The sequence below is a fragment of the Ochotona curzoniae genome, unplaced genomic scaffold (genome assembly GCF_017591425.1).
Source record: "Ochotona curzoniae isolate NIBS_2020 unplaced genomic scaffold, NIBS_Ocur_1.0 scaffold_4506, whole genome shotgun sequence".
NCBI lineage: Eukaryota > Metazoa > Chordata > Mammalia > Lagomorpha > Ochotonidae > Ochotona > Ochotona curzoniae.
In genome coordinates this window covers 45,015,323-45,041,749 of record NW_024467119.1, presented here as the reverse complement: position 1 = coordinate 45,041,749, position 26,427 = coordinate 45,015,323, and the positions used below count along the sequence as shown (strand labels likewise).

Below are 26,427 nucleotides of genomic sequence, written 5' to 3'. Positions count from 1 at the left end.
TTTTGACTTAAGTTTGCTCATTTTTTGCTGAAACTTGGTCATCGGTGCAAGTTGGAAGCTGTGTGCCGTCTTGCAGAACTTGGGGAAGTGGGTAGAGGAGTCTGGACAGCCCTCCGCTTGTTCTTGAAAAGCATAGGCTACAGAGAACAGGGTGCTGGTTCAGTAGTGCAGTTTCCATTCCTCATCTCTTACCAATTCCCACCCTGGGAGGTGGCAGTGATGTCCCCAGTAACTGGGTTCCTGCACCCCACATGGAGACCAACTGCTGTGGGAATTTAGGGAGTCAACAACCAGATGGGATTTCTCCCAAAAACTCCACTAAAAATTACCTATGGAGCAACCAAACTAAAATTTCAAGGCACATTGTTGAAAGCATTAGTTTTTCTTATAAAATGTGCTTATTTTTATTGGAAAGGCAGATTAGATCTATGGAAAGGACAAACAGAAATTGCAAAGGCCAGAAGTCAACAGATGCAAAGCCAGGAACCAGGAACTTGGCACTCACTGCGATCGTGAGACTTGGGGCTATCTTGCTTGGTCCTAAAATTAATTTCTCATACCAAATTCAGTAAAACAGTATAGGATCACAAAATAGCTTGGTACAATTTATTTGCCTAGACAAAAAGTATTGTTAACACTAGAAATTCTGTCATATCTTGTGACCAATTGCACATAATTCTTGGTATTGGAAGGCACGGGGAAACCCGAGGTGTCATTGTGACATTATTTCAGGTATGGATTTAAAATCTATACATTGGGACTGGCATTGAGTAAACCTAAATATGTTACACCAGCACCCCAGAGAAAAAGTTCCTGCCTCTTGGTTTCAAGCTGGCCTAGTCCTGGTTATTGTAGCCCCAGGGGAGTGAACACAGATGGAAGATTATTCTGCAACTCCTTTACAAGTAAGTCCTTACAATAACAAAAGTATAAAATCAGCACATTAGCTTCAAGTACAAATGGCTGTTTTCATTCCTCAAGTGGAAGTGTTATTTTTCAACAACGAAAAGCTGTTTGGTAAACTTAAGGCTCTTAGCTATCGCCATGGACACCATGCACAGCTATATACTTACTGGCTCCAAGTCCCCCTCTCTCTAGCAAAGTGTGTATCAGTGTCACCAACACTGCACTTGGCTGTTCTTCCCAAGAACCTGGGAAAGAAGCTACCCTTATCACCCACGCAGGAGGCCAGCTGGAGTCCTGACCGGCATTACACTGATGCTGGAGCCACAAGTATTTTCCTCTGAGGCCTAAATTCAGAAAACTATCAAAATCCCATTACTGCTTCCTCAATTTGTTGTCCACATCTGAGGGAGCTCATCAAGACTAGAAATAAGCTTGTCATGGATCCTTAAACTGCTCCTGGAAAATACCTTCAAGTCCAAACCACAGCAGACTCGAATCATGTGCTTAATGTATACATATGAATCATTTATTCAATGAGTAGTTTTAAGCACAGACCAATTTTGAAATGAAATAGAATACGTAGCAGCTAAAATCCTCACTTTGAACAGTCTAACCCTGGAGGCCCTGCTCCCACCCAGCTTCCTGCTTGTGGCCTGGGAAAATAGTCAGAGGTCGACCCAATGCCTTGGGACCCGGCAAGCGTGTGGGAGACCTGGAAGAGGCTCCTGATCAGCTTAGCTCCAGTCAATGTGGCTACTTGGGGAGTGAATCAACGGACAGGAGATCTTTTCTATCTCTCCTCCTCTCTGACTTTTCAATAAAAATAAACAATTTTTAAAAAATGGTTTGGAGTCTAGTCCAAATGATTTGGATCATGCATTCATCTATCCTTTATACAGCCATTGTGTTTAAGACATTAGAGCTGTTCTTAAATAACTCCACTACCCTCAAAGCCTGGTATGAAAAATTCTAGCTGCTACTTCTTTGTATCCTATACAAACAGGTGAACATGAAGAGTGCCCAAACACCAGATGAAGCCTGTAAACTGGCAAATCACAACAGAAACAACACAGAACAATCTTTTGAACTTTTAATTACTTAAAAAGTGTCATGCTTTTATTTAGCTTTCTGACTCTGTGCTTGTGCCTTCAACACTTTCACGACGATTTTCTGCTCCTCAATAAGGAAAGCCCGCTTGATCCTAGAAAGGAAGAGATGAAGGTTTTGAGAAAGGAACACCCTTGAGCTAACACAGGGCAGGCAGAAGAGGTACCACATAACAATGAGCAAGGCAATCAAGCATTCTAGCAAAGGAATCGAGATACAGAACGAAACTTCAGTCTACCAGACCTTTTCTGAGTTACATCAACTATAAAGTCATCCCCACTGCACTTAGGATAACATGATGTATTCACTAAGAGCACCTGGCACATGCTAGCATTGCTGGAACTCCAAACTTTCTTAGGGTGTTGAAACTGCATTGCCTAACCAACCAATAAAGACAGAGAAGGACCTACCCAGTTGCAAGTAAGCCAGAGTCAACCTGTGCAAATCACCTTGTGTAAGGGACTGGAATTGATGTCAAATCTTATTTCATAGGGATTTCATCCAGATTAAATACAGAAAGATTTCCTGAACTTTTGATTTTCCATTCAGCGTGGATCTCATTATGATTATCATCAATAGCGCATAGGATTTGCTCAGGAAAAAGCAGCACATTAATCAGCGTTGACTACATCAATCACCTCTGAGCCAATCCTGGCGCCCACTTACATCTGTCCCATCCCGTGACCTAGTAACCCAGCCTCAAGTCCGCTGCACTGTAACAGCACTGGAAACAAAACTGACATCAATCTTGGGGTGGGGAATTCCTCAATGTCTCCAGCGCAGAGGGCACGCACACTTGCTCACCCTCACAACCAGCAAGGCTTAGCTGACTGGTTTACCAATTTTCCAGTGTCCAGCGGCTAGGGCCTCGGAATTTGCATTCTTAATGAGTGTTTCCATATGATTACACATGGCGCCCAAAAAGGGTTATCACCATTCAGGTTCCACTCAATTGCTATTTTCACACTTCCAGCTCCTTGAAAGTTACTTTTTCCCAGTTAGGTTTTAGTCATAATGAAGTGTAAATCACTAAAGTTCAATTTCTCTTCTGTTTGTATTAATGTAATGCCTTACTATCCCCTTACCAAGTAGCTCCTAAATGGATAAACCGAGCATGTAGGCTCAACATTGAGCCCAGGACTGTAGACAGAGCACTTTAAAAAAGCAAGAGGCAGGACAATTTCTGCACTTGGCAAGGCCTACCAGCCCTCAATTTGCCTCTATTCCCAAATCTACCAGTCCCCAATTTTAAAAGTATTAAGCTGAAAAGCTGATTTCCATCCAGGAAGACCCTTCCTCCCACCCTCCATCCACTAAATGACCAAACCACAAGCCTACAGAATCATGTCCCTCAACTGCTAAACGCATCATAACATAGCCTCCCCCACCCCAACTTGAGACACCACTAACCTGCATATCACACACTGTTCTGTACCCCAGGTTTTTGATATATGTCACTCACCTGTCACGGACACATTTAGCACACATGGAGCCACCATAGGCCCTGCTGACATGTTTCTTCGTCTTGGACAACCTCATCAGAACTTTAGGCCTCACAGCCCGAACCTGTGTTGGGAAAACACTGAGATTATTTTTGGATGCTTTCATAGAAATTTGGTAGGGTGAAAATGCAAATGTTAATTTAGATTATATAGGTATTTCTCTGACAGGCAATTTAGCTTTCAGCTGCTCCACTTCCCATCCAGCTTGCTACTTGTGGCCTGGGAGAGAAGTCGAGGATGGCCCAAAGCCTTGGGACCCTGCATCCACGTGGGAGACCAGGAAGAGGCTCCTGGGCCAATATCAGCTCAGCTCTGGCCACTGCGGCCACTTGGGGAGTGAATCAGCAGATAGTAGGTTTTTCTATCTCTCCTTGTCTGTTAATCTGCTTGCCAAAAAAATAAACCAATCTTACAACGTTTTATCTTCTGGCAATTTGGCTCTTTGTGATATTTATGAAGTGTCGATCCCTTCAAGGGGTTAGCTCTCGGGTCCAGCCGGTTGCACAGCCAGCAGTGCACTTACCCCTCGCAGCCGGCCAGGGCACACGCCACATGCAGATTTCGGCGCCTTCCCGACTTTCTTGGTGTACAGGTAGACAATTCTGTTCCCGGGAGTTCGGGACCTGCGAGGTGCGAGCACAATTAAACGCCTCAGTGTGTTTGCAGGATAAGTGTGTAAGGGACAAGGTGGGTTTTCTGCGGTACAAACACTTACAGTCTGGTTTTGTTGGAGGCTGTGTTGTAGGAAAGCCTACGGCGGTAGGTCAGGCGCTGCACCATCTTGAGTGTCTGAAAGAAAAAAGCCAAGGTAGGTTTTCTTTGGGGGAACCCAGGAGCACGACAGCGCACACACATATTGATGATCCTCGCCCTTCCTCCTCCCAGGGCCTGCGTGCACACTGGGGCGAGCAGGGAAGGCCCGGGGGACAGCAGCCCCAGTGCGCGCGAGGCTCACTGGAAATGCCGCACGTTAAGAGTTTAGGGCGTGCAGGGCGCATCCCCACGGTCCCTCCATGCACACTGGGGCGAGGAGGGAAGGCCTGGGGGACAGCAACCCCAGTGCGCGCGAGGCTCACTGGAAACGCCGCACGGAAGGAGCTCAGGGCGTGCAGGGCGCATCCCCACGGTCCCTCCATGCACACTGGGGCGAGGAGGGAAGGCCCGGGGGACAGCAGTCCCGGTGCGCGCGAGGCTCACTGGAAACGCCGCACGGAAGGAGCTCAGGGCGCATCCCCACGGTCCCTCCCAGGGCCGCCGCACTGTGGGGTCGGCTCTGCCCGGGCTCCTCCCGGCTCCCTCCCATGGCGGGACGGCGCGTGGTTCGAGCCACAGTCCGCAGTCCTACCCGACATCACACTCGGCTCGGGAGCGGCTGACCCGAGAAGCGGTCGCGCCTGGCGGACCCGGCCTTACACCGGGCGCCTCGGACGCCGCGCCCGGGAGGCCAAGCCGAGCTCCCACACACAGCATAGCTAACAGTCGGGTGGCTGCTTGTCCCCAGCAGCCTCCCTCCTGCTCCTTCACTCCCCCTAAGAGGCCCGACCTCCCGCACCGCCTTCGATGGCGACCGATGGTAAAACGAGCAGCGCCAACCAAGAGGAAACAGCCACCATACCTCTAGGCACCGTCCCGGAAGAGGAGGAAGGGAGAGCCCACGAGTTCAAAGGTCAAAAATGATTACGTATCCGGGAAGTTGCGTCAGAGCCAGCAGCGGGCGTGGCGGAGAGAGCGTCGCCATGGTGTACGGAAACGTAAGTAACTTCCTCCGTAGGCTGGGACTACAGAGCGCCGCCATGTTGTACGGTGGCTTCCGAGAGCGGGGGTGGGCCTTGACCGTCCACGTGACCTAAACAAAACTCACGCTGGCAATGAACGCGGAAGATGATGGAGTCCTTGCTCCGAGGTTAGAGCCGGATTTAAATCCTACCAAGCACCGCATAACTAATGTAAACTTTTTGGTCATTCAAAACAGAAGCTGAACAGAAGTTTCGATTTAGTGTATGCTGATTACTGATTAGTTTAGACAGGTGCTTAAATCGCTAGAAGGAAGATGTTGGTAACGATCCCGCCGTTGGATCATAGGCTTCAGCAAGTTTTAGCAGGGAGAATAGCATTCTACAAGCGCTGCATGAATGGTGGTGGATCTTAGGGTTATGTACAAAGGCTGCTTGAAGCTTAAGTGATTGGGAGCGTTTGAACTGGGCAGGAAAGGAGGAGGGTGGGAAAAGCGGCTTGTGTAATACAGTTTATCGTAAGTAAACTTGACCTTGAGGGCAAACTGCACTTTCTGGAGAAAAGAAGCTTTAGATTTCATGGTATTTTCAAAGGGATTCTTGACTTCCAAAGAAAGAGAAAGAGTTTTAGAGTGCTAAAAAGGGCCTGTAAGATTTTTTTTTTTGAAAAGATGTATTTATTGTTTATTGGAAAGGCAGAGAGGAGGAGAGACAGAGAGGAATATCTTCCATCTGATGGTTCACTCCCCAGGTGGCTGCAACAGTTGGAGCTGAGCCATTGGAAGCCCAGAGCCTCTTCCTGGTCTCCCACGCGGGTGCAGGGTCCCTAGGGTTTGGGCTGTCCTCTACAGCTTTCCCACGTTTTATATTCTAGGTTTTCCACTTCGACTTGTAAACTGCGACAAGTGCCTGGCCCACAGGTGGGGTTCTTGGAGGACTGTGTAGTCTGTTAATTCCATTGTGTTTTACGTCACTGCAGTTTTTGTTGTGGTGGATGGAAGAAAGCTCCGGCTATAACTTTCCCTCAACTTACTCTCAAATGGCTGCATGTCTACTGTGTGTACTGGGAAGCCGTGTCCTTCCTTCCCAGACCTTTGATTTCTGTCCAGTGTCTGGCTTCTATTGTAAATGTAAAGCTATATATGCAAATTCTTTGTTTAGAAATGTGATTGTATATTAATTGTACATTCAGCCATTTTGATAAATTTTATTGTTTATGGTTGTGTGACGTTCCTGATTTCCTGAGATTCTTTTGAAGCAGTAATTTAAAATATTTAAACAAACAGTAAATGACCCATTTCTGTAAATTGAACATACCTGGATTAAGGCAATATTTTGAGCACTTTGAAAGGGCTCTTTGCCTCCTCTGAACCCTTCCCCTTCCTCCAAGGATAGCTACTGATGTTTAAAATCAGAGAGAGAGAGATTTCTTTCATCTGTTGGTTTATGCCTGTAATGTTTGCAATGGTTGAGACTGAACCAGATTATAGCAAGGTGCCTGGAACTCCGCTGAAATCTCTCAAGTGGGTAGCAGGGAGGAAGCCAGGATTCTACCCAGGGGCTCCCACACTGGATGTTGGCATCTTAGCCTGCTTTACCACAAGGTCACCCCATCTGATTCTTTTGCTCAATCTTGTGTTTGTAAGATTCATCTGCATTGTTGTCCATTGTTATTGTCCAGTAGCATCCCACTATTATGGAATATTGTGCCCGCTGCTCTGTAGAGGGACACTGGGTATTTTCCAGGTTTGGGTCATTATGAATAAGGCTGCTATGAACATTGGAAAAGATGCCTTTGGGTGAAAAGTATTTCTTAAAAGTATTTTGTTAAGTATTTATGCGAAAGAGGGATTGGTGGACCATAAGATGCATGTACGTGACAGAAGGGATTTTGCAGTCAGATAGACATTCACACAGTAAGCTGTGAACGGAGCCAAAAGTAGAAGTGGACTAAAAACAAGCCTGGAGAAGCCAACAGCTTCTGCGACGCTAAGCAGCTAAGCACGGAAGTCAATGTTGCTGTATTTTGAATGTGTCATGTTGGGTTGCCCAGTTGGTGGGCTTTTCGTCATTGTTTACTTCTGTGACTTATTGACAAGTCAAAAGTTATTCTTCTTTTAACTCCTTTAAAGGAAAATTGTCTTTTTTCCCTAGCAGCTTTTTGAAACATTTTGTTTTCCATTAGTCTAACTGTGATATGACTAGATATGTGTTTCTTTCTAATTGTTCAGTGGGTTCATAGGAACCTTTTTCTCCAAAGATTTGTATATTTGAAAGGCAGAGTTGCTGAGAGAGGGAGAGACAGATCTTCCATTCACGAGTCATTTCCCAGATGGCCTTAATAGCTGAGGTTGGGCCAGTTTGATGCTACAAGCCTGAGACTCCATCTGGGATGCTCACACGGGCAGGACCAAACACGTAGGCCATCTTCTGCCATTTTCCCAGGTGTAGTAGCAGGGAGCTGGACCAGAAGTAGAAGTAGATGTAAAGTTGAACTAGTGCTCATATGGGATACAGGCTTGCAGGTGGTGGCTTAACTCTGCCACTACACTGGCCTCCTTAGGGACTTATTAAGTCTGCATCTTGATGTTTTTTAGGAATTTCATAGATTCTTTTTTTAAAAGATTGTTTTTTTATTGGAAAAGTAGATACACAGAGAGGAGGAGAGACAGAAAGGAAGATCTTCCTTCGGGTGGTTCACTCCCCAAATGGCCGCAACGGCTGGAGCTGAGCCAGTGCTAAACCAGGAGCCAGGAACTCTTCCGGGTCTGCCACGCGGGTGCAGGGTCCCAAGGCTTTGGGCCGTCCTCGACTGCTTTCCCAGGCCACAAGCATGGAGCTGGATGGGAAGCAGGGCTGCTGGGATTAGAACTGGTGCCCACTAGGCCATTGTGCCAGGCCCTAGAAATTTCATAGGTTTTTAATTAATTTTAAAAATATTTATTTATTGGGCCCGGCGCGGTGGCGCAAGTGGTTAAAGGTCCTCCCCTTGCATGCCCGGGATCCCATATGGGCGCCGGTTCTAATCCCGGCAGCCCTGCTTCCCTTCCAGCTCCCTGCCTGTGGCCTGGGAAAGCAGTCGAGGACGGCCCAAAGCTTTGGGACCCTGCACCCGCGTGGGAGACCTGGAAAAGGCTCCTGGCTTCGGATCGGCATAGTATCGGCCCGTTGCGCTCACTTGGGGAGTGAATCATCGGACGGAAGATCTTCCTCTCTGTATATCCGCCTTTCCAATAAAAAAATAATAAAAATAAATCTTTAAAAAGATATATTTATTTATTTATTTGAAAGGCAGAGTGAGAAAGAGAGAAAGAGAAATCTTCCATCCATGATTTCACTCCCCAAATGGTTGCAACAGCTGCAGCTGGGCCGTTCTGAGGGCAGAAGTCTCTTCTTTATAGGTGCAGGGATCCAAGCACTTGGGTCATCTACTGCTTCTTTCCCGTGTGCATGAGCAGGGAGTTGAGAAGGAAGTAGAGTAGCTGGGTCTCAAACCAGCATCCGTATGGGATGCTGGCACTGCAAGGCTGTGGCTTTTACCTGCTAAGCCACAGTGCAAGCCCTTAAATTCTCACCCATTACTTGTTCAGATACTACTTCAGCCCCCATTCATCTCTGTTTTTCTTGGACTCCAGTTCAGGATTCTTCATTGAAATGGATTCAGTGGGCTCTCCATTGTAATAGCTGTTGGATCAGGTGATAATGGAGACTGAAGGGTCTCATTATCTTCCATTTTGTGAGCTTCAGGACCAGAAAAACCAGTAATGTAAGCCTCCTATGAATCCAAAGTCCTAAGAACCAGGAAAGCTGATGTCTGGGGGCAAAAGGTCAAGGTCCCAGCTGAAACAGCATATTCACCATTTCTCCATTGTTTCTCTTCAGGCTCTCAGCAGCTTAGTCGGTACCCACCTGCGTTGGTGAAGGTGATCTGTATGTAGAGGTTCCAATGCTAATCTCGCCAGCACACTCCCTTACAAACACACTGAAGCACAATGTTTTACCAGCTATCCTTAGCCCAATTATGCTGACACAGAGAATGAACCATCTTAGAGGGACTGGCATCATCTGACTACTTTTACAGTTAGTCCTGTTTGGGAAGCAAACATGTTTACATGCATCCTGCTGGAAAGCGTAGCGTCCTCACAAATGATTGTCTGCTTCTGAGAGGGAGGCTTTCAATAGGGGCGTCTAGAAAGCAAGATTCTTAAGAGAATTCTCAGGAGCTGTGGTTTAGCCTTGGTAGTCACAGTATCACCTCTATCGGTGTTGTCACAAGCTCACCCATTCAGAGCAAGTGCAGCAGTTGAGACACCACCTGGAGGGGACATATCCCTTGGTGGAGTGCCTGGTTCTCGTCTTGCTTCTGTGCTGCTGAACCACGTTCCTGTTAATGCTCACCCCGGGAGACAACAGGTGATGCCAAAGTGCTTGGATCTGGGCCACCCACACAATGAATTCTGGGCTCTGCGTCTCAGCCTCGTCCAGCCCTGGCTATTGTGGACACTTATAGGGAGTAAACCAGCAGATGGGTCATCTCTGTGTTTCTGTCTCTCTGCCTTTAAAAAAAAAAGAAAAGAAAAGAAAAAAGAAAATAAATTTTAAAAAGTTTTAAAAAGTGGAAATCCATGGGTAGGATGTCATTAACTTTGATATTATGTTTTAAAAATCACCAGTTTCTTAGTGAATTCTCACTTCCTTGCTTCTTTTTGCTATCTCCTGACCTGTCTTTCAGTTAGTTTCTTCTCTCTTCAGCTGTGTCTAATTTCCTGTTGAGCACATCCACCAAGTTCTTTGTTTCAGTAACTTATTTTTTGAGTCCTAAACTATCATTTGTTTCTCTTGGAATTTTCCAATTTTGACTGATATCATTTAGTAGTTGATTACATTTAGCATAATTATTTTAATGTTTTTGACTGATAACTCCATTGTCTGAGTTCCCTGAGGATCTCTATTATTTGTTTTTTATCTTCATTCTATTGTTTTAGCTCATCATATGTTGGTTATCTTTGTTTTTAATTCACTGTAGAGCATTTTATGTGAAACATTAAAAATAATTCAGTGTGTTGGGTAAATACCAATTTCTGAAAACCTATATTATCTTAATTTAGTGAGGGGTGGAACCAGGACTAAATCCAGGCAGCTTGATATGGGATGAAGGCCTCCCAAACAGTCTTAACTGCTAGATAAAAAAATCATTCACTCCTGTGAAATAATTTTTTAAAAGATTTATTTAATTTTTTCTGTTGGAAAGTCAGATATACAAAGAGGAGGAGAGACAGAAGGGAAGATCTTCCATTCGCTGATTCACTCCCCAAGTGGCTGCAACAGCTGGAGCTGTGCCAATCTGAAGCCAGGAGCCCAGAGCCTCTTCTGGGTCTTCCAGCAGGTACATGGTTCCAAAGCTTTGGGCTGTCCTCAACTGTTTTCCCGGGCCACAAGCAGGGAGCTGGATGGGAAGCAGGGCTACTGGGATTAAAAGTGGTGCCCATATGGGATCCCGACACATGCAAGGGGAGGACTTTAGCTGGTAGGCTACTACACAGGGCCCCACGAGCTTCTGTGTCTCCCATGGGGGTGTAGGGGCCCAAGGACTTAGGCCATCATCCATTGTCTCCCCAGGTCATGAGCAGAGAGCTGGATCAGAAGTGAAACAACTTGGGCATGAACCTGAACCCAGTTGGGATGCTGGCACCTGCTAGCAGAAGATTAGCTTGCTATGCCACTGCACTGGCCCTTAATTTTATATATTATGTTGCGAAGAATTGACATTTTTATGACATTAAATAATTTTAGCCAAAAATATGGAATATTTTCCATTTGTTACATCTGTTCTTAAAATTTTAGTGACATAGGCTATAACTTTCTTACTGCTTATTTCTAGGTACCTTACCTGCTTTTTTTGATGATGTAAATTACACCCTCTTTTTTATTACTCCATTTTTTTTAAGAGTAGGGCTTTTGTTTATTCATAAGTGTCCTGCTACCTGGCTGAAGTCTCTTATTAATGTACAGTTTGTATTGATTTTGGAGATTTTGCCAGGTGAATTAACCAGATATATCACTACTAACATCTTAATTCTTATGCTTTTAGTCCAATCCCATTGACTGGTACTTCAAACACAATATTAAATGGTATGTGGATAGGAACTTTTCTGCCTTGTTCTCTAACAGGAAAGCCTTCAATTCTCCAGCAAGTCGTTTGCTAGAAAACAATCATCGATGACGGTTCTTAAATGCTATTTTCATGGTCTTTAGAGCAACTAATGGAAGTTTTCATGTTTTGAAGGATGACGTGGCACCTCTTGTCACTTGTAGGAAGCCGTCATGGGGCTGTCTCCCTGGCTGTTTCTGTCTGGAATGCTGTTTCCCCAGGAGCATGCACAGCTTCCTCCTCACTGCCTTTTTGTCTCTGGTCAGTGTCGCTTCTGCAGTGAGGCCTATTCCAGCTCTCTCATCTAAACTGCACTTTGTTGTCCTCTGTCACTATTCCCAGCTCTCCCATCTGATTCTATTTTTCTCCATGCTTATAACTTTCTAACATTGTCTATATTCATTTGTTTTACTTATCATATGTATTTGTCTCCAGCAGAAGTATATTTCACCAGGTTGGGGGAATTTCGTTCTTTTTTCTTCCAATTGATACATTTCCAATAACTAAAGAAGTGCTTGGCATATAGAAACTGTGTGTGCAGGGGCCCTGCGCAATAGCCTAATGGCTAAAGTCCTTGCCTTGCAAGTCCCAGGATCCCATATGGTCACTGATTCTAATCCTAGTGGCCTTGCTTCCCATCCTGCTCCCTGCTTGTGGCTGGGAAAGCAGTTGAGGGCGGCGCAAAGCCTTGGGACCCTGCACCACGTGGAAGATCTGGAGTAAACCTCTGGCTCCTGGCTTCAGATGGGCTCAGCCCTGGCTGTTGCGGCCACTTGGGGAGTGAATCATAGGACAGATCTTCCTCTGTGTCTCTCCTCTTCTTTGTATATCTGACTTTCCAACATAAAAATAAATAAATCCTAAAAAGAAAGAAAAAAAAAAGAAAGAAAGAAGGAAAGAGCATACTCCCATTCCTGGATTAACTCTGTAGGTGTCCACATGGCGTGGGCTGGGTCAAGCTGGAAGTGGCAGCTGGGCACACAGTCTAGGTCTCCAGGATGACTCGCAAAGTCATGGCCTGCATCCCTCCAGGTGTATGATAGCACGAAGCTAGGATTAAACGCAGGTACTCTGATAGGGGATGGAAGGCATCCCAGCCTTAATTGCTAGGCCCAAACCATTCCTCTGAAGTGTTTTTAACTCAATAAAGGAGTAGAGATTGGAGCTTACCAAGAAATGATGACAGAGGAATTTGAACTTGAATCTCCTATTCAAGATGAACTGTAAATAAGACATTTTAAACATTGTTTCTTAGATGGGGTTATAATTATAGTCATTGAAACACAGTAAAAATATTGAAACATTTTCACTGTAGAACATTTACACTTGTGGCAATACTGAATCTCATAGCATAGAGTGCATTATGAAATGATACATTTATTTTTCATCCTGTGATTACGTGTGTATCACTCTAGTATCTTCAATAAAATTTTTGTGTATTAAAAGCATTCATCCATTCATATTGTCATTTAAAAATATCCTACTTGGGATGATCTTGCTGTGACTTGTCTTCATGTTAAAATGTGCTTTGAGAACGTTAAAGAAACTGTTGGGAGTGTCTTGAGCAGGTTGGGCGGCTCCATGGAAACCAACCGCTGGCTTCAGTGCTGGCGTCCTCACCTCTGCCTGGCTTTGTCAGCTTGTAGAGAACTTGGAGAACTTTTGCTGTAAAGAGTTAAAACACTGGAGCATCTTACCATTCCAAATTTTAGAAATAGGAATTGGAGACAAATTAGATTTCTTCTAATAGAAATGTTCTGAGCCCAAAGCCCTAAAGGGGAGTAAGGAAACCAATTAATTTTAATTTAAATAATCATGTCTTAAGTAGCAAATGAGCCAAGTTCTATTGTTAAAGAACAACTGTATGAAATCCCCAGAAGGTTAGCTTCAAAATGGCATAAATGCAGTGGTTTCATGTCTTACTAACACAATCAGCTTATATTGGTCACTGCAACCTCTGTTTGTCATCTTACTGGACATTGTTATGGAGAGCGGAGGAGGAAGATGATTGAGAGATCAAAGATAGGAATACTTGTGGGAAATCCCCATTGATGTTCCTATTGTTAGTAACTTGTTTTTAAAGAAACAAACAAAACGGCTAATAATGATATTCCTGGAAAAAAAAAAACTTAAAATGTGAGAAAGACTTACATTCTTCTTCTGAAACTTGTATATTTAGTGTATGGTTTTCTGTTGTTCCTGCTAGTTAAAAATAATGTCTTTTTGAAAGATTTATTTTTATTATTTTTTCATTGGAAAGGCGGATATACAGAGAGGAGAGACAGAGAGGAAGATCTTCCGTCCGATGATTCACTCCCCAAGTGAGCGCAACGGGCCGATACTATGCCGATCCGAAGCCAGGAGCCTTTTCCAGGTCTCCCACGCGGGTGCAGGGTCCCAAAGCTTTGGGCCGTCCTCGACTGCTTTCCCAGGCCACAGGCAGGGAGCTGGAAGGGAAGCAGGGCTGCCGGGATTAGAACCAGCGCCCATATGGGATCCCGGGCGTGCAAGGGGAGGACCTTTAACCACTTGCGCCACCGCGCCGGGCCCAAAAAAAATAATGTCTTTTTGATGACTGAGATCACTATTGCTATTTTAGATACAAACATGGCAAGTATTTATAGCCACAATGGTTGAATTTCTGCCAACAGCTCTAAACTGTAAAGCAGCCATGAAGTCATGTTAATGAAGTATGTATTATTAATAAAGTATAGAAGGTGTGGACTAAGCTGTGACGGTGAGTTAACGCCTGGAGATTTGCTCTGGATGAATTAATGTCATAGGGTAGAAAGGGCGTGAGTTTGGCAGAGAGCTTGAAGCTGGATCTTGAAAGGTTTTAAATGCTGTGCTTAACAGCTCACACTCTCTTTCTCAGTCCTTCCCTTTTTGACGCTGTCTTCCCCTGTGCTGCCTTTGTGGTCTTTAGTTCGCATGTTAACCTCACTGACGCCATTGCTGTGTTTAGAATGTGGGGAATCATCCAGTGTTACAGATGTGTCAAGAGGATTGAGGCAGGCACGCATGCAACCAACAACTATTTTACTATTCTCACTTATTAGCTAATTTTATTTATCTCTACTGCTTTGTTCTTTTAATTTCTTTGTGATTTTGGGGGAAGTGTAACAACCATTTCAGAATTTATGAATATGACAAATAGTGTGGATGGAGAGAAACAGGTTAAAAAAAAGCAAAACCCAGAATTAAAAGGGTTAGTAAAATCTTTGCTTGAAACACTTTCATTCAAAATGTACCCATCACCTTTGCTGGCAACACAAACCGCCTCTTGTCCCAATTATTTATGCAAATCAAGAAAACTGGCTATCTTGGGAAGGGCTTGGTGAAATGATGCTATCTAAAAAATATCCACTGTATTTCTATTACTGCTTACTCAACAGCAATACTGTTTTATAGCAAGAGGAAGAGACTGCTTCCCAAGCCGTACCTAAAAAGTACATAAAACCATGTTTGTGTGGCAACTTTTTCTCCCAGAATGTCACCACCCCATAAGAAAGAGAATTAAAATCCTGTTATTTTAATTTACATCTAGCCACAAGATAAGTAAAGTTATCATTGAAATTCTAATTAAATGGGATGATTGACTAAGGTAGCACATCAAAGAAGAAAAGTGAATATGATAAGTCGAAGACTTATTAATTAGTCCGCGTGGAAGAAATTCCAGGGATGTCAAGCTGAGCCCGCTGCAAGGAGAAAAAAAGCAGACAAGGAAACGTTGGTTTCTTTGAAGTTAGGAACTGAGATAGTGATGGAGGTAATTGCGTCTGACTGGATCCAGTAATGAAGAGCTGTAAATCAGAGCCCAGAATCGGAGGAAAGATTCAAGTAACGAATGTGGCCGCCCCCCCTGCTGCGAAGAAACAGAATGCAGAGCGCACTAATTGACCCAGTCTATTTCCCAGTAGTTCTCTGTTATTATTTATTAATTTTTAATTTCTGAATTATTTACATCCTGGGAAATTATTCTTGACAGCCTGTTAGGCGTGCCAAAGTTAATGGAGGATGAAAGGACTGGTCCCTGAATTAGCAGGGATATAGTCACAGGCTACTGGGTTTAATGATTTTAGAACGCAAAATTGATTTCACACAGTGTGTCACTTTATGCTACTTTAGGGATACACCAGCTATTTGATTAATTGAGGAGTAACCGATTCAAAGCATATTTGAAGTGTAAATGAGTCACAGTGCTCAGATGTTTACTTTTTTCCCCTTTCGGAGGGATCTGGATTTTGTTGGAGCTGATGATTAAAAGCCAATGAAGACACACTTGCACGCTTTGAATGCACACCTGTTAGATTCATGTTGAACTCCAGAGGGAGGGAAACCCTGAAATACAAGAGCAGATATTTTTACTTTTCTTCTTTCTCTCTCTCTTCTAATCTTTTTATGTGGTGTCTTTACTGCACAGCAGCAGTTGCAAGGTGCATGCCTTCGGAATGAGGCTCAAGGAAGTTTCTTATTTACCTTACAGCCTATGAGTAAATTCAGAAAGCAACAGCCCTTACTTCTGAATAGCACAAGCCAATAGAAGAAAATTGCATTAAGGAAGAAAGTGACTCTCAGGAATAAAGGAAGAGGATTACGCTATTAAAAAATAAGAAGCAGAAATATGCTATCGTCACCTGCCCAAAACTCCCATGTTATTTATGGCTTCCTGTCGCAAGGTCCCCTAAGCTTCAATTAGTTTCCTGTCACCCATCTACATTCCGTCTTTGGTGTTGTCTTCCAACTGGTCTCCCTAGGCTGAGTGCTCCCCTTCACGATCTCCTCCACCATGCCATCCATGCAGTCAGGCTGTCGACTGCTTTATGAATCACAAGAAGTCATATATGACTGTGACAAGCTTGCTCTGGTCTTAAAGAATAGTTCTTTTAATCCTGCAACTCTTCCATTTGGAAGCCTTCAGCAACTTTCAGGGCTTTCACCAAATACAGATTTCCTAATCTGCCATCCTAGACTTTCCTGATAGAATCAAGATCTGCTCTCCTGGGCATATCCAATTTTCTCATCTCTAACCTTTGGTTTATTCAGTTTTTTTTTCTTTAGGAAATGCCTCTGTCTTTGGAAATTCTACTGCTGCCTTAGGGTGTATTTCTAATGCCATATCCTCGGTGTGGCCTCTCCTAATCTCCCACTCAGTAGGGTATGGGCGCTTAGGCAAATTCTTATTTTCCTGCTTGTTTTTACCTAATTCTTCCCATGTGCTGACTTCAGTCTTATGTTATTGCTATTCCTAAGGATTCCTATTCACACACAGGATTGGTGAATCTTGTGAGAATAGACAGGGCCCAATGTGGTGGCACAGTAGGCTAAGCTGCCACCTGCAATGTTGGTAGCTATTCAAAAACCAGTTCAAGTCCCAGCTGTTTCACTTGCAATGCAGCTCCCTGTTAATGCACCTGAAAAGCAGCAGAAGAAGTACTAAGTACCTGGACCCCTGACACCCACCTGGGATGGATACTGGCTGCAACCTGGCTCACCTTGGTTTATGTGGCCATTTCAGGAGCCAGTCAAGACCTCTTTGTCTCTGTAACTCTGCAAAATAAGAAAACAAAAGCAAACAAACCCTTTAGTGTTTATGACTGAAATTGACATCTTGGGATTTAATTATTGTGTATAGCCTCGTCTATATTCCTGTTAAAGAGTGCTCTTTCAACTTTTTTAAGCCTGTGAGTGTGAAGTCAGTTAAAAATGTTATCACCAAAGTTAAAAAAGGAATGAGGGAAGTATTGTATCATGGAATTGCATCTATGAACTACATGAATCTGGTCTTAGTTATAAAAAGTTGAATGAAGGAATAGGTATTGTGGCACAGTGGATTAACCCACCGCTGGGGATACCTGCATTTCATAGCAGAGTACCTGGGCTAGAGTACTGCCTCTGCTTCCACTCCAGTTCCCCACAAATGCTTCTGGAAGGCTGTAGAAATTCAGTTAAACACTTGGGGCCCTGCCACACAAGTGGGAGACCAGATGGGCCCCTTGGCTCCTGTCTTTAGCCTGGCCTGGACCTGGCCGTTGTGGTCATTTGCAGAGTAAACCAGCACTCTTCCAGTTACATGATCTACTTAAAACTAAAAAAGTATTTGAAATTATTCAAATTATGAATCAATTGATATTTGATATTGTTAGGTATTATCAACTGTGGGCAATAATTTGAGGCTTACTTGAAGATATCTCACTTTTCACTAGATATCTCCTTTAATCATTACCTCACAATTTTCTATCAAAAATTTCCATTATTGAAATCACTTCTTTTACCATCTTCTTGACTAAAAATAGTTCCCTCTCTTCTCTACTCTGTTTTTCTTCTCTTTCCTCCCCTCGCCAGTTCCTTCCTTCCTTTGTACAAGAACCCAAGACTTTTTTAGCTGGCTAAAATTAATAAGCTCAGATCCTGTTAAAAGCAGTAAGTGTCATACATGTAATTCCTATTTCTTTATTTCTTTTTTTGAAGATTTACTTATTTTGTTATTGGAAAGGCAGATTTACAGAGAAAAGGAGAGACAAAGAGAAAGATCTTCCATCCATTGGTTCACTCCCGAAGTGGGTACAATCAATCCAAAGCCAGGAGCCAGGAGCCTCCTCCAGGTCTCTCATGTGGGTTCAGGGTCCCAAGGCCTTGGGCCATCCTTGACTGCTTTCCCAGGCCACAAGCAGGGAGCTGGATGAGAAGTGGAGCAGCCAGATCACAAACTGGCATCCATATGGGGCCCTGGTGATTGCAAGGAGAGGATTTAGCCATTAGGCCAACACGCCAGGCCCTAATTCCTGTTTTAAACTACCAGGTTGGGCCCAGCAGCATGGCCTAGAGGCTAAAGTCCTCGCCTTGAACACGCCAGGATCCCATATGGGTGCCGGTTCTAATCCCGGCGGCTCCACTTCCCATCCAGCTCCCTGCTTGTGGCCCGGGAAAGCAGTCGAGGACGGCCCAAAGCTTTGGGATCCTGTACCCATGTGGGATAACCGGAAGAGGCTCCTGGCTCCCAGCTTCGGATTGGCGCAGCACCAGCCATTGCAGATGGAAGATCTTTCTCTCTGTCTCTCCTCCTTTCTGTATATCTGACTTCATAGTAAAATAAATAAATCTTTAAAAAAAAAACCCTACCAGGTTTATTATTATATATATCCTATATATTATATATATATACACTGGCATATGGATATATATACATTTACTATAAATATATTTACTACGTATACACATTGATGTATATTGATAGAGAGATTTACTATAAAGAGCAGTGTTTTTTAAAAATAAGATTGTGTACTTACTTAAATTGTTTCTGCTTAAAAATAATCTTATTTTTCCATTTCAAAGAGAGACACAGAGAGACAGAGATGTCCCATTATCCAGTGTACTCCCCAAGTGGCCACAATGGCTGGTACTGGAACAAGCATGAGTTGAGACTCAGCCCGGGTTTCTGATCCAGCAGGTGGGGACCTGCTGCCTGCTGGATGCACATGTGCAGGAAGCTGGAATCAGCACACTTAACACAAACAGGCACTCAGATATGCCATGTGAACATCTTAACCGATGTCTCAACTGCTAGGGCAGACATCCATCCTTCGAATGTCTCTAAATATCCTCCAAGTTATGGCTTACAGTGCTTTTTTTGCACATGAAAGCATTTCCAAATTTTCCTATGTCTGCAACAAAATAATGTTTCCAGTCAACATAAATTTTTGACAAACTCCTCTCAAGTCACTAATCACAGCTCAGGGACTGGGCTGTAGTGCCCAACAACAAGAGCTGGAATGGGTTTAGGCCAGTTAAGCAAGGCCACTGTACTAGCTGAGACGGGAGATGGGCCAAGTCAGGCGGGGTCCAGACCCCACTGGTGTGCATGAGTTCTGAGACTGGGTGGTGACCTGATAGAGGAGCCTGTAGAACTCTATCAAACCTACTTCAACCACTGGGGCAGTGGTTGAGATGCCACTGGGGACTCCTCTATCTGCTATTGGAGTCCCTGGGTTCGGGTAAATGCTGTTTATGATCCAGCTTCCTCTTAATACATGTCTTGGAGGTCAGCAGATGGTGGCTCACATGTTTGGGTCCCTGCCATCCACATGGAAGACCTAAAGGAATTCTAGGCTCCTGCCTTCAGCCCAGCCCATCATTCATTGTTACAGCTGTCTGAAGAGTGAACAAATGATTGGAAGGTCTCTGTGTCTCTCTCTTAAGAAACAAACAAAACTGAAGGAATTCCTCTGAGCCAAAATACTTGCTTGCATAATAGACTGTCATGATATATATACTATAGGATAATACCGTAGGCTAATATATTTCAATTAAAATATCATATGACCATTTTTCAAGAAGTGTATACATAAAATAGCAATTTTCACCTTTTTTTTTAGAACAAAAAATAGGTCTTTTAAATGGCAGTCAAAACTAGTATCTATTAAGGGTACCCAATAGCATGTATTGTGTGACAAGCTAATGTATTTTTCTTCTCTCCCTAATGTTTTTGTTTTAGTCACAATCCAAGATTTAAAAGATAAAAACTTTTTTGTAACATTTACTGTTGTCTAATAGCTGACTGCCTGTGCTGTCCTACGTCGTGAGGGTAGTGATGCTTCAATATGAAGTAGAAGGATTCATTTTCATTCATGCAAGCAGGGAATTAAACTTACCACTTCAATAAGTGGTAAGCCAATAGTTAATTCCCCACGCTGCAAGCCATGCAGTTTGCATTTAAACTCCCAATGCCCACAGGATAACAAAAATCTATTTTGATCACTTTTTATTTTCGTCATTTAAGGAGTACATCTTATTTCAATTAGGCACATACATTTCCAGATAGTAAGAAAGAATAAATACTGCTTCTACAAAGCCAGGGAACTGGGGAGCTTTTAGGGATAACAGAAGCATTTCTGGGATCTCTCTCTTGCTTGTGTTGAAGGAACACCTAGTATCATGTAGTATTAGCCACTTCATGTACCTGAAGCCACCACTTACAGGTAGATGGATATTTTGCTCAATTTATTTCTTTTTCACTTTAAGCTGTTTTTGCTGGTTTTTACTCTCCGAGAAAAGAGATGGAGCACACATCGTAAAACAAGGCCACATCAAGTCCCCAAAGCCAACCCACTGACTTGGGCAGCAGGTCAAAGATTAGACAGACTATTCAAGCACAGCAGCTGCACCTGGAGATGGCTAAGACCTGCTGAGCTCATCAGGGATGGTCACATTCTTTGGACAAATTCTGAGAAATTGCAAGAAGCCTACAGGGTATCTCTGGAGCAGAGACAGAGCCAGAAGTAGAGTTCTTAGAATTAATTAAAGAGAAGCTTGGGATTGGCACTCACAGAAGCTGGCAGAGCTGTGTGAAACAGAACTGAAGTTACTATTTTAATGTTTATTTTTACTTGGAAGGCAGATTTTACAGAAAGAGAAGGAGAAATGGTCTCCTACCTGCTGTTTCACTGTCTAAATGGCAGCACAGCTGTAAACAGCCCATCTAAAGCCAGGAGCTTCTTTCTGGGTCTCCCACCTGGGTAGACCACCTGGGTAGACCACCTGGGCCCACCTGGGTAGACCACCTGGGCCACCCTGCACTGATTTCCCAGGCCAGGGAGCTGGATTGGAAGTGGAGCAACCAGAAATTGAACCCATGCCCATATGGGATGCTTGTGCTGCTGGCTGAGGATTAGCTTGCAAGGCCACCACACTGGAGCCTGCAAGTTTTTCCTTCCTTCTTTCTTTTCTCTCATTTCTTTCTCTATTTCTTTCTTTCTTTCTTCCTTCCTTCCTTTCCCTTCCCTTCCTTTCCCTTCCCTTCCCTTCCTTTCCCTTCCCTTCCCTTCCCTTCCCTTCCCTTCCCTTCCCTTCCCTTCCCTTCCCTTCCCTTCCCTTCCCTTCCCTTCCCTTCCCTTCCCTTCCCTTCCCTTCCCTTCCCTTCCCTTCCCTTCCCTTCCCTTCCCTTCCCTTCCCTTCCCTTCCCTTCCCTTCCCTTCCCTGTCTCTCTGCCTCCTTCCTTCCTTTTCCAAAAAGGCTTTTTGTTTCATTTCTGTTGTTTCAAGGTACAGTCACACACACACACACACGCAGAAATCTTTGCACTGGTTTTCTCCCCAGATGTACACAACAGCCAGAACTAAGGTTGAAGCCAAGAGCTTGGCATTCCATCCAAGTCTCCCAGTGAGTGGCAAGGCTCAAGCATTTGGACCATCTGCTGCCCGCCTAGCACATTAGTAGGAAGCATCATGGGAAGTGGAACAGTCGGGGCTTAAATCAACATCATAATAAAGGATGTCAACATCACAGCTTCACCTGCTTAGGTACGATATAAATTCTAAGAAGATTCATCATTCGAGTTTTTAACAATTAGGTGTCTGCTAGCTTTTATGTATTAACTTTGCACCCAGTAAAATTTCATCATTCATAAGAGAATTGGCCATATTAAAGTTCAGCTAAAGGAAACCATGAAATTACAGGAACTAACTTTCACATTTGGCTTTCAGGGAAATCGTTAAAAAAAAAAAAAAAAAGAAATGTATTCTCAGTCATTTAATAAAAAGTAATAGCTACAAAGGCAGTTTCTAAGACGCATATACCTCTTCAATCGTGGCTGTGCAATGTCCAAACATGTTCAAAATCTTGATCCTGGTCTCCCACAAGATCTGTAACACATCATAGCATTCTTGAGAAAAAAAGGATTAAATTAGACTCAATGAGTTTTATACTTTATTAGAAAGCAAGCCAGTACTAACTAGTATCTTTAAATTATTTTGCTAATGAGGGTTGAGCAACAAGTATTTTCTGCCTAAGTGAATCTTAATGTTCAAAAATTGTAAGGCAATTAAACCTATTATTCAAGTATTCTGATGAATCAATCCACTTTTCCCCATCATTAAGTAAAAATCCATACAACATTGAGAAAGAGACCAAACTATGTAATACAGCTCAATCAGAAGTTTCCAAATGTGGGAAATTCTAGTGACACTAGTACACAATGAAACAGAAACAGAACCCATGCTTGTGACGGCCAAGGCCACATCAACTGAAGTCACATGAGCACAGGGCCCCACCATCACTACCGCTACAATACATGACTGATGTGTCATTGTTAGCATAGCACAGTACCTCCACTGCTAAAAAAAAATCAAATCTAAACAATAGAGTGATTCCTTCTCCTACGAACAACTTTATGGAAAGCAGTATTTTCTTATTTTTTTCTAAAATTTACTTGAAAGGCAGACTTAGAGAGGGGGACAGAGAGAGACTGAGTCACTCCCCAAAAGACTGCATCAGCCAAGTCTGCTCCAAGCCAAATCCAGGAGCCCACTGTTTATTCCTGGACCTTCACAGGGGTGTGTGGGCCCAAGCATTTTCCCAGGCACATTAGCAGGGAGCTGGATCATAAGTGGAGCAGCTGGGCCTCAAATCAGCACTGGGATACTGGAATTTCATGCTACGGTTTCATGCACTGTGCCTCAACACTGGACAGAACCACTTTGATAGAGAAAGACATAGAGAAAAACTTGTGTTGATTGGGGATAAGGAGCAACTGTGTGACATTCATTCCTTAGTTTCTTCAAGTCTTCAAGGTCGTATATTCAACAGTCAAAAGAAATCATTCATTTAAACTCCCTATTCCATTCTTTCTCCATGCCATCTGTTAGATCTATCATCTCTTATCTCATTGAAGGCTTTGACTCATGTCAATAGCCTGCTGATGTCTGCAGCACAGAGAAGCAAACTCTACCCAGGAACATCATTATGGCACTATGCAGATGTAAGTTTCCAAGAATAATGGACATAATCAGCTCATAAGATACCAGCAAGGCTGCACAACTCTGAGATCTACTCCTTGGTCATAGATAGACATTGGAACAAAGAGAAGAGAGGTTTCAAATTTGCTTGAAAACATGGGCCAATCACAGTCAATCTGGGACAAAGAGCAGTGAAACTGCCACTGGATTTGCTGTTACCCAGCTGTTGCTGCTTGAGAAGAGAGCAAGCAACACTTGCTGTCAAGTGGTGACCAAGTCCTAGGCGATTCCAGGCCTGAGAGACTTCTTCCCTCAGGGTAAGTACACCATGAGGGAAGCTTGGGAAGTGGATTAAGGTCTGGGCTCTGCCCTGCCGCTGTCATCTTGTGGCAGGAAGAGCCAGGGCAGTGTTTGGCCGTGGCTGGGGCGAAAGGAGCCTCCTGCAGCTGGTTGCTGCAGGGGGTGTCCCAGTGAGGTCGGACCCAATGCTGGGGACTCAGGCCATGGTCACTGCTGCCATGTGGTGACTGAGCCCTAGGTTTTGGGTGCCATGCTCTGTCTACTGGCCACCTGGCAGCGAGCTCTGGGTTTTTAGGGTATGTAATTGCTGCCTAGGGACATCCTTGGATAAGCCCAGTGTGAATGTAAGGTGAGGGATGAATCCTGGGTGATTCCCAGCAACAGGGTCACGGAACTTTCTGGCAAGCATGGGGACTGAGACCGGGTGGTTTGGAGGGGAGAGTCCATAAGATCTATTTGGGCCAGACGGATTCACCAGCCCACATGGTAATCCTGAGATGGGTTGTTAGTGTAGAGCATCACTGACTACCACACACCAGTCCACATGAAAGCTATGGCTGGGGGTCCATCTGGCAGGAACCAGTACTTGACTAAGTGGTGGAACAGGGGATGGGTCACACTTGGCAAGGTCAAGACACTAACCGGCATGCAAGAGAACCAAGTCTGAAGGTAGATTCTGTGGGGGAAGTGTGGCTCCAACCCTGTGGAAATACAAGTCCTACTAGTTAGCTCATGAGTTGGGGTGGTGATGTGCTGAGCTAGGTGTGACCATGGAACCTGCCATCATTTATGGGTAAAGGAACTGACAACAGTCTGGGCAGGTCAAGGCAGCAGACCTGAATGTGCATCCTAAAACAGGATGTGGGGTGCACCGAGCTACAACTTGAAGGGGGTAGACTGGGCAGGGCCAAGCAAACCTGAACTCACAAGGAAGAACCGAAATCAGGGTGGAGCACATTCATGCTGAGCTAGGCTCTTTCACTGACTGGTCTGCATAAACCAGGGATACTAGGACACAGCAACGAAGGCAAAGACTGAGACAGGTGAGGGGTTAAGCCAAACTAGGTCCGAACAACCACTGGCATGCACGTGATCTATGGTTGGGAACAGGCCCGACTGGGGAGCTATGAAAGTACACCCTTGCTAGGTTGGGGTTCCCACTGGTGAGTGGAGGAGCACAGAGAAGGGGCTGCATTCTGGTCTGGATATGGCTACAATCTCCCTTGGCATAGTGTGAATTGGGGCTGGGTGCACCTAGCCAACCTAGACTATCAAAACCATCTGGTGCTCTGGAGAACCTGGGTAGATGTAGGATGGACTAGGCTCAATCTCTGCCCCTACTGAGCCATGTGTGAGCAGTTTCTGGGTATGGACGAGCCTTGGCTGGGCTGAAACATCCAATGGCAAGAACTGGAATGGATTGAAGACCAGCAAGGAAAGGCTACTGTTCCTGCTAGGACAGGAGGTGGACTAAGTAGGGCTGGCTCCTGAACTCAACAATATGTGAAAGAGCTGGCAATGGGAGAAGTTCTGATGGAGAAGTCTAGACAACTCCTCTGGCCGGACACAGTCCCTGCAGGTGAGTGCAAGAACCATGATAGGGAGCAGCTCAGACCAGGTAAGAGAAAGATACCCACTGGCATACATTTGGCATAGGTCGGGGCAGACCAAGCTGAATCAGTTCACATCACCTGCTAGCGAATCTGAGCACCAGAACAGAGTGTGGGTCATGCGAGGTATTGTCGCAACACATACCATTGCACATTACGAAATTCCAAGGTGAGGTAAGCCATACCAGATGTGGGCGCAGTGCCCAAACAGCACACGTGCGAACCAGTGAGGGAGGGAGCAGAGACGGTAGGGGGAATGTGGAGGGCTCTCCTGCTGGACAGCCACTCCCACTGGAGAGTGTGATTTGAGATGGGGACAGACCAGACCAGGCAGGGCTATAACACATGTGGGCCTCATATGACCTAGGTCAGGGAAAAGCCAACCTGCACTGACTGTTCCTACTGGTGGAAGCATAAATTAGAGTGGGTGAGGGTTGGTTGGACTTTGTTGTGCATCAGCTGGCAGATGCTGGCACTGGGGGCTAATCTGTCAAGTTAAACTCCAGAACCACCTGGAGCGTGCATAATCTGGGAGTGGGAGTGGCTTAGGAGGGAAATAGTGGGCACCTGACTCTTGGGTTACCACTCCCACTGGAGAGCATGAAAACAAGGACAGGGGCAGGGGTGGGTAGACAGAAAGGTAACCGCCAGTATATGTATGTGGGCTGAATAGTAGAGCTGGTTGGGTTGCATTAGGCTTCAATGCCCATTGACATGTATGAGAGCTAAATGGGATTTGGGAGAGACTGAATAAGTCTGTGGTACATACTGGCAAGCATGAGAACCAGGGTAGGGGGCAGGCCTGGTGGGGGTTATGGGGAGTCACTCCGACTAGGCTGCAGCTCCCCCTGGTTTGTGTGGGCAGGATCCGGCTGGACTGCAACACCCATTGGTTTGTGTGGAAGATAGGGCTGGAAACAGTACCGACCTAGCAATTGCAATGACTAGCATGTGCATAAGCTGATTGGGGGTGATGGACTGTGCCAGACACTGTACTGGCAAGTACACACAAGAATCATAAAACCCTGTGCTGGCAAGCACACAAAAAAATTCAGATGGAGTTTCTCTGGGGATCCCTCCAACTGAACTGCTGATCTCAGAACCCCAACTATGAAGAGAGTATGTCAGCCAGTGGGTTCTGAAGAGATTTCATCATGCTTGGAGCAGCAAGATTGGCAGCAATTCAGAACTGTTGAACTATCAAAGCTGCTTGAGCAGGACACACGGAGCATGCCTCACATCGGGGACCTGGAATGGGTAGGAGGCTGGGTGGGACTTCGCCCTTTGTTTCTCCCCTTACCCTAGATACAGAAAAAAAATTATATTAGTGTGGAAATAATGGTCTTACCCACTTTCCTGTAACCCTTGACCGTTTGTGCCCTAATC

At 44.6% G+C, this 26,427-nt stretch overlaps 1 protein-coding gene across 2 annotated transcripts; it reads right to left on the bottom strand.

The window, feature by feature from the left end:
• Positions 1-1,983: 1,983 nt before the first annotated feature.
• On the bottom strand, positions 1,984-5,197 carry RPL34 (ribosomal protein L34). 2 transcript variants are annotated; one of them, XM_040966963.1, is made up of 5 exons: positions 5,131-5,197; positions 4,231-4,304; positions 4,039-4,138; positions 3,476-3,579; positions 1,984-2,107 (listed from the first exon to the last, which is right to left on the bottom strand). In XM_040966963.1, the coding sequence occupies exons 2-5, from the start codon at positions 4,293-4,295 to the stop codon at positions 2,023-2,025; spliced, it is 354 nt and encodes a 117-aa protein (XP_040822897.1). In that variant the 5' UTR covers positions 4,296-4,304; positions 5,131-5,197; the 3' UTR covers positions 1,984-2,022. The 2 variants fall into 2 exon arrangements, with proteins under 2 accessions (XP_040822897.1, XP_040822896.1); XM_040966962.1 differs by lacking the exon at positions 5,131-5,197 and having other exon boundaries at positions 4,231-4,405.
• Positions 5,198-26,427: the final 21,230 nt, after the last annotated feature.

Bases quoted from the DNA above. Each gene is read 5' to 3' on its own strand.
- RPL34 (XM_040966962.1), bottom strand. From the start codon at position 4,370: ATGTGTGTGCGCTGTCGTGCTCCTGGGTTCCCCCAAAGAAAACCTACC. The intron at 3,580-4,038 runs GTAAGTGCACTG...TTCCCAACACAG, and splicing joins GCCCTGGCCGGCTGCGAGGG to GTTCGGGCTGTGAGGCCTAA. The intron at 2,108-3,475 runs GTGAGTGACATA...CTTCCTTTCTAG, and splicing joins GCTAAATGTGTCCGTGACAG to GATCAAGCGGGCTTTCCTTA.